Here is an 11,124-nt window from a genome sequence, read left to right as displayed (position 1 = left end):
GCACATGAATTCAGTTATAATGTTTTTCATTAAACCACATATTCTATGTAAATTGATGGTGGAGGGGGAAGGGGAGAGGGAGGGAGGGAGAGAGAGAGAGAGAGAGAGAGAGAGAGAGAGAGATAGAGAGAGAGAGAGAGAGAGAGAGAGAGAGGAAATGGAAGAAATTATTGATGTCAGGTGCATCGGGACTATATGTGGAATCAGTGGCGATGAGTGAAAATGTGTCCCAGACCAGAATTTGAATCTGAGATTTCCCGCTTACTAGGCAGTAGCATGAACCACTGTGACATTCAGACATGTACAAAAGAACAGATGCCACATGTTCATATAGTCCAAAAATTCTTTTTTACATTTGTTCAGCGCTCAACAAATGCCACACACATCTCACAAAAGGCTTATTCATAATTAATTCTTTGTATGAAAAGTATTGTATTCTATCTTCTAATAATGCTTGTGGGGAATCCTGTTTCAAACACCTTTCATAATGGATCACCCAATAACCGTATTGGGCACGTTATTGTCTTTATATGTGCTTGAGGTTTTGAAAGCACTTTATGTGAATAATTTTAAAGGAAAATATGGCTATATTAAATTCTGTTTCCCATTTATTAACTGTTGGAAACTGATTACCATTCTCTATACAATGAATTGGCATACTCCTTAAAAACATTCACAAACTTTGGATATTTATGATAAATCACTCACCCAAAAGAATTTTATCTGGTCATAATATTCTAACTTACCCATTTGAATAAAGCATGTATCAGGCTACTTTATAAAGATGTGTAAACAAGACTGGCTTTTATATAAAATTGGCACTTGATTGAATTTATTTTACAGTGTGTACCAATTTGACAGGAACAAAATACTGTCAATATCAATGTCATCTTTGTGCCAAGATAATAAAATTTCACTCCACCCATATAGCTTATTTTATAATGTTCTGAAGCAAGATAATGATCAGCTATTAAAATTTGTAGGTGTATTAACTACCTTAGCCTCCAAAACAATAGACCTCAGATTTGCTGTGCAGGTTATTTTACCATCATACCTATGTTCATTGAGTCTGTCTAATGGAATTTGAGTCAAAGCTACAGCACAACAATGGGATATGATAGAAGCAGACTTATTATCCAGATGTGGCCTAGTTGATTATGTTTGCACACCAGAAATTCCACTAACCCGTGTCGATAAAAATTGTTCTTCAAACACCTACTGTTCTCAGTAAGTGCCTGTTTTGGCATGACAATTTACAGAGCCAAAACTAATGCTACTTTTTAAGTATGCATATCTCTTCATCATCTACTTTTCTTCTTCTTCTTCTTCTTCTTCTTCTTCTTCTTCTTCTTCTTGAAATGTTTCTGCTTATGCAAGTCATTCACAGAGCCTCTTCCAAGCTTCTCTTTTCTCCCACAGTGTATCATTTAGCATCTCTTCTCATTGCAGTCCTCTTCGGTTCACATCATCCTTCACCTGACCTCTCCATTGTGTTCATGGTCTTCCAATTGGTCTTCATCCAGGTTCTGTCCATTCTACGGCTCTTCTTGGATGGAAGTCTTTCTGGTCCCATTCTTTTAATGTGGACAAACCTTTTAAGTGTATTACTCCCCATACTTTCTTTTAGGAGTTTGATCTGCAGGGTGTTCAGTATTGTTTCATTCCTTATCCTGACCCTTCTCGTCTTACCCAGGGTCCCTTATAGAAAATGCATCTCCAATACTTTTTTTCTCCTCACACCTTTATTTGTCCAAATCCAACATTCTGATACATAGGTTAGAATTGACAGACAATATGACATTATGCTTTGGCAGGTATTTTCCAATTCTGATTATGTCTGATACACAATAATAAAATTTCAAACAATTTTCTACTCTCTCTGAAATTTCATCCATGATGTTTCCTTTCTTGGCTAATTTACTACTTAGATGCTTGAAAGCATCTGCTTCTTTAATAATTTTTCCATTACAACTTACATCCTTATTTTTTATTTTTCTTGATGATTTTCATTATTTCACTTTGTCACACTTGTTTACACACCAGCTTCTTCAGTTATTGTCTGCTAGGTATTTAGTTGTTCTTCCAGTTCTGCTCATCTTCTTCCCAAATCATTACACCATCTGCATAGACCATAATTTTCATATCATCTGCAGTTGATCCTTGGTGAACTTTCCTTATAATTTTGTCCATGACTATATTAAGAAGCACTGGTGAGAGCGCACCATTCTGAATTTTTTGCTGTCTGTTATAACACAATTCAGGCAATTTTTATACAGGTTCCTGATTCTCAGTTGCATTCCTTTTGACAGTTCGTCTATTCAGATTTTGCAATATCTCTTCACTTCTAATAGTGTACTAATCCTTTTTTATATAGCTGAATGCAACTACATGTTTTCCCCAAATTCACATTTATTTTCCACCATCTGCCTGGCTGTAAATAATGCTTCCAAGTAAAAGTTCATGTTTTTCTTCTCTTAATTGTCTTATTACTGATTTTCTGTAAAATCATCTTTTCTTAAATCTCCATGCAGTGGCACAATAGTGCTATCTTCTGTAATTCTCAAAGATCGCTTTCTCATAATCACATGTGCTGCAATACTGGTTTTACTGTTAGGTGGCTGGAGTGTGTCCTTTCATCATGATGTTCATCCTCCGCAGGTCATGTGATATTCACATTCCAATGTTGTGGTACTTATCATGTTACAACTGTACCTGGAAGAACAGCACATTTCCTACACAGTGGCTCAAACCCACTGTAATTGCTTACATAAGTGTGGTAAAGACACAAGTATTCCTTCCAGATAGTGTCCTATTTCCGTCACCAGTAATGTCTTCAAGATGACAGAACAAGTGTTCAATAGGTGGTGCATATGCTGGGTTGAGTCACAGAAAATGCCACTAAACGTCCAATAGGGCTTTTGTAGGGATCGCCTTGCAGTTTACAATCTCATTACCCTGTCAACCCTATGTCATGGACAGCTTCCAGCATAAATGCCAGATTGTAGCCAAAGTTTTTGATTGGGAAAAGGTTTGTGATGTTTGCTGGAGGATGGGACTCTACCATACATAACATACATCTACATCTACAGCTACATCTATGTCTGCATCTACATCTGTTCTCTGCAAACTACCATGCGGTGCATGGCAGAGGGTATGTGTTAGTTGTTAGGGTTTCTTATTGTTCCATTCACATATGAGGCATGGGATGAATGATTGTTTGATTGTCTCTGTGGATGTGGTAATTATTCTAATCTCATTCTCATGATCCCTATGTGAGCAATACATAGGGGATTGTGGTATATTCCTTGAGTCACCATTTTAAGTTGGTTCTTGAAGCTCTGTTAAAAGACTTTCTTAGGATGGTTTATGTCTATCTTCAAGAGTCTTCTAGTTCAGTTTTTCTGGGAAACTCTACCATGGATTAAACAAATCTGTGACCATTTGTGCTGACCACCTCTGTATATGTCCAGTATTCCCTGTTAATCCTATTTGGCATGGGTCCCACACACTTCAGCAATGTTCTAGGATGGGTGACATGAGTGATTTGTAAGCAATCTCCTTTATAAGCTGTCAGTCACGCTTTATTAGACAATTTTTAGAAGTATAGGTTTTTAAAGTACACTTGGGTCCATCTTTATAAGACCTTTTTATTCAGGATGACGTGGTACCTCAGGGTTCAGTGTTGAGTATAACCTTATTTGCTATATTGATCAACCCCATTATTGTCAGTCATCCACCAGGTGTCTCAGGCCCTCTTTCGTTGATGATTTCATGGTTTATTGCAGCTCTTGGTGTGTGTTTACTTGAGTGGTGACTTCAGTGTTGTCTTGACCACCTTTACTTGAGAAGCATGGACTTTTCCTCCAAAGGAATCATCTATATGAATTTCGGGCAGTGAAAAGGATTTCTCCAACTGTTCTCACATCTCACTTTTGCTGCTCTTCTTTGTCAAAATCATGACATTCTTGGAGTTAACACCTGATACAACACTATGTTGCTTCCCCTATATCTTACTTGGCAGCTTGCTGTGTCTGTTCTCAGAATGTTCTGTACATTCTGTGTGACACCTCATGAGGAGAAGCCCTGGCAGTTCTCATTTGATTGTATCCTTCCTTAGTCCAATTGGAGCTGGACTATGGATGCAGCATGTATTCATCTGACCAATCATTCATTTTTCAGTGCCATAACAGATTCAATACTGCAGTATCTGTTTGGCTACTGGTGTGTTCCCCACCAGTGCAGCTATGAGCTTCCGTATAGGACCTGCCAATTGAACACTTTTATTCTGGTGTGATGTCCTCCTCTGGAAATACGCTTGATGATTTTCCTCTGTGTTCAGCCATCAGTGTTATGCTTCTGTTTTTGATTATTTTCTGGACTACTAATATCAGGTATGCTCTACTTCTTTGTGCCCCATGGAGTTCGCTTTTATATCCTACTTTGAAAGTTTCACCTCCCATTACATGCTGTGTTCCCAAGGGATAGGAGTCGTCTATTGATACTGCCCCCCCCCCCCTCCCCCTCCCTCCTCCTTGGCTCTGTGTAGAGGTCTGTGCCCATATACAGCAGCTCATCATTCATTCTGCGTATCTGGAGCTTCATACACAGTTTGGAGAGAGCACCTTGAGTTACACTTACAGCTTCTAGGATGACCATAGCATGGGATGGACCTTTGTTATTGGTTATGTGATCTTTAGATATCACCATTTAGACCAGTGCTCGAATCATACTGTATGCCTCTATCAGGCCACCTTGTGCATGGAATTTCTAATCTGTCATATGCACTTATTCCATCAGAGCTATCCAGAGCTTTTGTGTGGGATACACATACCACCATTTAGTATGAGGGTGATTTGAAAAGTTCGCAGAATCATCATCAGATGTCGGTGGTTGGGCAACAATGTTCCTACATAGTAATAGGTCATCCTTTATGAGGAACCAGGTGATGTTGTCAGTGCTCTGGGTAGAGAACTCGTGTGGACATCTCACTATTGCTCTTCCCATATAGTAATTTGTGAACATGCAAAAAAATCGAGATTTGAGCAGTGATGAAATACTTCATAAGAAAGGTAAGAAAGCAAAGAAAACTAATGTCAGTTTTCAGAATACACTGTGAGACTGTGCATACACTGTGAGACTGTGCTGCTTCATATTCTACTGTTGCCAAGTGGATGAACAAATTTAAATTTGGTCAGGGCAGTGTAGATGATTATCCGCGTAGCGGTTGGCCAAGATGTGTGACTACACCAGAAATTATTGCAATAGTGCATAAAATGGCCGTGGATGATCGCCAACTGAAAGTGCAAAAAAATCCTAACATTGTAGGAATAGGAATGTCATCCAAACAGGGATATCACATTTTGACAGTGGAATTGTATATGAGAAAATTACCTGCTAAAGGAGTGCCTTTACTTTTAAAGCAAGCTCAGAGATGCATCAGACTGGAAATATCCAGACAATGTTTGACCATTTTCAGAGCAACCTACAAGATTTTTTGCCCCGGTTTGTGACCACAGATGAAACTTGGGTTCACAGCTATATCCCAGAGCCAAAACAACAGTAAAAGCAGTGGAAACGTATTGATTCATTACCATAAAAGAAAGCAAAGACAGTCAACTGGAAAGGTCATGGCATCACTTTTCTGGGATGCAAAAGGGTTTCTGGTGATATATTATCTTCCTACTACCCAAACAGCTATGGGAAAATGCTACACTAACCTGCTGGACCAACCGTAGAAGGAGAAATGTGAAACAAGGCCAGGTTTGGCAAGGAAGAAAATAAAGACAATGTGCGCCCACACACAAGTGCCATTGCCACGAGCTGAGATATGAATTGTTGCCATACCTCCCTTATTTGCCCCATTTGGGTCCATGACGCTTTTGTCTCTTGCTGTAGCTCAAAATTTTCTTTGGTGGATGGAGATTATCTTCAAACAAAGAACTGACAGCCAAAGTTGATGGGTATTTTGTGGGTCTAGAGAAATATAATTTTCAAGATGGGATCAAGGCCTTGGAACATAGCTGGAAAGTGTGTTTGTACACAGTGAGACTGCATTGAAAAGAAAAGAAAAAAAAGGAAAAAAAAGACACTGATGTAAGTCATTTCTTTCTATTCCATTCTGAGAACTTTTCAAACTACCCTCTTACAATGGATTCGGGGATGTCTTCACTCGGTTGTAGATGGTGAACTACTGTGTCATTCGTATGGGTTCCCAGAAATGTTGGCATGTCAGGAAATGAGGTAGCTGCTGCTGTACTTCCCAGGCCCTTTAGCTATTCTTTTGCTGTGGACGATCTTGGTGTCACTGTACATAGGAACATTCTATCTCTGCGGCACAAACACTGTTTGTGTATCTGTGGGAACAAACTCAGGAAGACTAAACACCTCTCTACAGCTTAGGTGACTTCCTCTCATCCTTCTTATCAAGAGGTGTTAATATTAACTAGACTGAGTATTGGGCATTATCTTTTTAGCCATTTTCATTTGTTAAGCAGTGATTCCTTAACACTGTGCTCTCACTTTTTGTCATGTGTGTTTGTCATCTGAGTTACCTTAGGTTTTGGCAGATACTGCACAAACTATAGAATGCATTCTGCTTTGTATCGCTATAGCAAAATGGCAAAGGAAATTTAATTTTCGACTGTAACTCTAGTTGTCTTTGAAACTCTTCCTAAACTGCCTCTTCTAAGAGGACAGTTGATTGTAATTGTTATTTATTCATTGTAATTTTACCCACTTACTAGTGGTGGTATGTTGTTTAGGCTGCTATGTTTTATCTGTCTTCGAGAACCTTGGAGTGCTTTCTGTAGAAAATGGCTCATTCTTAGTCAAGATCTGGACAATTATGATATCAGCTGTTTTGCGTCAATGCCCCTCCCTGCCCCCCTCCAACAAAGCTTCTCACATAATGAGTTCCATTTTAAAACAAATATATTTGTATGATGATAGCAGTGCAAAGACTTAAAAGACCATTCAGTTGAAATAATAGATACATTGTTTGGAAAACAGCTGCTGAATTGCTTATCTTATAGATAAACTAATATCAAGTAAAAGGTGCTATCCAAAATTTTTGTGACTGGTGCTGCCATCTGCTGAAAACCTTACATTTGGACTAATGGTCACCATCACCCTCGAAGTAGTTCCCATCCGCACGTACACACTGGTCCCAGCGCTTCTGCCACTGGTCAAACATTTTCTGGAAGTCCTGTTCTTTGAGGGTGTTTATCACCACCAGTGATGCTTCTTAAATCCTCTCCAGAGTGTTGAACTGATGGCCTTTCAATTTGAGTTTCAGTTTAGGAATATCACGAAGTCACAAGGTGCCAAATCTGGTGAGTATGGTGTTTTTTGCCAAAAAGGTCCTGGTGAGTAACCAGTTCCCTTGACGTCAAAGTTCAGGCCATCGTCGCCGTACATTTTCATGGAGCTGTTGCGAAACGTCACAGTAGTACACGGAATTTTGGTTGGGTGGGACGAATACTTTGTGCACAGTTCCCTTGGTATCAAAGAAAACGATGATCATGCTCTTCACTTTGCTCTTCACCTGTCTCGCTTTTTTGGGTCTTGGAGAGCCCAGGCTCTTCCACTGAGACGATTGTTGCTTTGTCTCTGGGTCACAACTGTAAATCCATCTCTCGTCACCGGTGATAACCCGTTACAAGAAGGTTGGATCATCAGATGCGTTCTGATGAAGGTCCAAGCAAACTTCAACATGCTGTGCCTTCCATCGTAAAATCGCCACACACCAAACACGGAGTATCATGGAAATCACTGTGAACACGCAACACGTCCTTCCAGCTGAATGCCACTCTGCACACTGACTCATCAGATATGCAACTCTTGCGACCTAGTGGTGCACAGATATACTATTACTACTTTCCAGATGGCAGCACCAGTCCCGAAAATTTTGGATTCCACCTTGTATATCACAAGAAATCTGACAATATTACATAGGTTTAAATTATTAACACAAACAAAAGCTCATTTGATTTACTTTTGCTGTTCTCATATTATGTACTAAATTTGTGCCATTTTACTTTGCAGGAGCAATGTTGTTCCCAATGAAGCAGAAGTGTCTAGTAAAGATATGCCAAGGCCTTTTGCTGTCCCTATTCATCCTCTTGCAGCAGCTACATTGAGTGAACTCTCACCACACTCAGTTGCTACCACAGTCAGTAGGGCTGTACAGACAGACAGAGTTGCAGAAACTAAAAGAACAAGAAAAAGTGGTGTCCACCCAAAGGCATCAAAACGTAAAACCTGTGCTCAGACACAGACAGGTTCTATACCTCGCAACAGGCACCCAACCACAAGTGCAGAGACTCAAACAATAGGAGATTATATTCTGAAAAAAGCAATGAAAGCTGCTGACATTCCAGTTAGTCACAGAGGTGTTAGTGTTCCCGAATTAAAGACAGAGACTACTGCAAAGAAAAGAAGAAAGAGTATGGAAACTCAGACTACACAGCCAGTGGCTAATTCAGTATTTAGTAAATGTAATGATGTTAACATCAGTATTTCCACTAATGGGTTCAACAATAATCAGATATATAACCCTACAGAAGATTCTCTACCTGGATCAGATAATTTTACAGCACTGAATAATAGTCCCACACCTAATTTCTCTCTTTTTGATGGATCAGACTCATTTAGCTTGGATATTGATAGTCTTTCCAGCCTCTGGCAGAAAAGCTCTTCAGGCACTCAAACAAGTCCAGTTAGTACAGGCAATATTATACTGAAAGAGGAGATGTTAAATCACAGTGTCACTCAGACTGACTGGAATAATGTACTTCTGGAGTCTAAACCTTTCGCACACTCATCCAGTAATATGAATTCAAGTTCACAAACTGTGAGTGACTTAAGCACCTACTTTGAAAATCCAGTAGAAACTGGCTTTATAGAAAATGCAAATGAAGCTAATCATTTCAGTAGCCCCTCTTGCAGCACAGAATTGAATGGTGTGCCAGAATTTAATGGAGATTCAAACTATTCTGATAGTAACTTGGACAGTATCTTGACACAGACAGCAGGTCTGTTTGATGAGAATTGGTCTTGCAGCACAGAAACACAGACCGAACTTGATTTTAATAGCTGCTTTTTTAATGATGATGATACATCTTTCACGCATTACTTTAATACAGAAACTCAAACCTCTGAGGATGTTGATAATCTGGGACAGCTTCTTTATTCCAATACATGTACTCAAACTAATGATATTAACAAACTGTCAGAGTTTGCAGACATTCAAACTCAGACTGCAGGCCCACATTTTAGCAAAGATTCTGTATTAATTTCAGCAGAAACTCAAACAGCAATTTCAGAGACTTCTAATTCACAGATTTGCCATTCATCTAAGCAACTAGTGAGCAACAAACCTGCTGCAGCTACAGTATTTAATGAGAATGATGCACAAACAAACGGAAATGAGTTTAAAGACTTTATTATTGACCTAGTTAAGCGAGATATGAATGATAAACTTTTATGAGAGTTGCTAAAAAGCTTTTAGTGATGCTGACTGTCATGGATCACTAAAAGCATTTTGATGTTCAACTTGTACTGTCTAGTCAAAGCTTAACCCTGCTTATTTAATATGTGATAAAAAGCTTTAAAAGTGACACACAGAGAAGAGACAACTATTTATGCATTTATGTAGAAAACTTGAACATATTAGCAAATACAGTGATATTTCCTTGTCTGTTGTTTCCTGTTTAAAGTCACCAAAATATATGAAGTGCTTCAGGTGTAAAAATTATTGCATATATAAAATTTAAATATCACTTACTCACAAAAGAACCTGAAGAGAGGTTCATATGAAGCTGAATTTCTTTTTAGTTGCATATTCTTTTTGTTTTCAAAATGGTATTCCAGTGAATTGCTTATAAAATAAGCTAAAGAATATTAGTATGAGAAGAACAAATCAATTGTACATCTCAAACTGGATAAAAAGTCCATAAAAAGAAAATGAAAACACAATTTAATATATATGACTATTTACTGGGGGCACATGGCGCTTGCATGCGCTTACACACACACACACACACACACACACACACACACACACACACACACACAATGAGTGAGTGAGTTTAGTAATGCTTTATAAAATGGTTTGGCACATTGCACCTGGTTGAAAAAGTGAATTGTTAAATGTAAGGAAAAAATACTTAACTTTTATGTTTTTAAAGTGTCTGACCTCTGTTGAATGTTGCTTACTGATCTCATAAATAAATTATTACCATAATTTGTTGTGTTATACAGTATTATTTCATAATTGTATTAATGAATGGTAACTTATGAAACAGTACTGCTGCTGATAGGTTCTTTCATACAGCATTGTGTTATATGGAAAATCAAAGAGGGGAGAGGTGTCATGTATACAGTAATAATTGTAAATCCACTGAGTTGTACTAAGGGTTTTGCAGATTCCCATGACATATATGTAATGTACTTGATTTTTAACATACCAACTTGTGGTGCATGACCTCAGACTCACTGAATATAGTTCCACAGCATGTCAGTGAGGACATCGTTTATCTGGTTAGAAGTTATTAATGATTTCATTACACAACCTGCCATATTGTGTATTCTTTTATAGCTGATATTCTTTAATTTTCAGTAACAAACTTGTTACAACATGAACAAATAACACTAAAGCTTTAGACAGATAATCAGGCCATTTAATCAGAATGTGTTGCTTGGATTTCATGTTAAGTTTACTACAATTAAACTATGAATATGACTGAGTCTGATGTGGTTGTCACTGACTTGCCATTTAGAAAACAAAGTTGTTTGTTTATTGTTATGTAAACAGTTAATATTAACATAATTTATAAAAAATTTGAAAAATGTGCTGACATAGGAATTTTGGTTCAGTTAGAAGCTGCACATAAGTTTCTGAAATGGGACTTTACAAGTGTAAACAAAGGTGAAGTATGTTAAAATGGGAAATACAGGCAAAAGTGACAGAAAAACACAATAATACTAACCATATTTTGTGTAATGAATGTAATACTGAACACTTACTCTTACTTAGTCAAAGGGTGTGAAACAAACTGTGTTATTGAGCAAGATTGTAATACTTCACACATGGAACTTAACTGTGAACCAAACCCAACATTCATC

General features: G+C 38.1%; 1 protein-coding gene across 2 annotated transcripts in view; it reads left to right on the top strand.

Moving 5' to 3' along the window:
* The window catches only part of LOC124789294, a 35,372-nt gene extending 25,129 nt beyond the window's left edge, over nt 1–10,243 (top strand). For both annotated transcript variants that reach the window (XM_047256605.1, XM_047256606.1), the window contains one exon: nt 8,044–10,243. In XM_047256605.1, the coding sequence (XP_047112561.1) occupies nt 8,044–9,487 (1,444 nt within the window). In that variant the 3' untranslated portion in view covers nt 9,488–10,243. The remainder of the gene's footprint in view (nt 1–8,043) is intronic.
* Nucleotides 10,244–11,124: the final 881 nt, after the last annotated feature.

This window comes from Schistocerca piceifrons, chromosome 3 (genome assembly GCF_021461385.2).
Source record: "Schistocerca piceifrons isolate TAMUIC-IGC-003096 chromosome 3, iqSchPice1.1, whole genome shotgun sequence".
In the NCBI taxonomy this organism is placed as follows: domain Eukaryota; kingdom Metazoa; phylum Arthropoda; class Insecta; order Orthoptera; family Acrididae; genus Schistocerca; species Schistocerca piceifrons.
The sequence above is the reverse complement of the archived record's forward strand: the minus strand, read 5'-3'. Positions and strand labels throughout refer to the sequence as shown.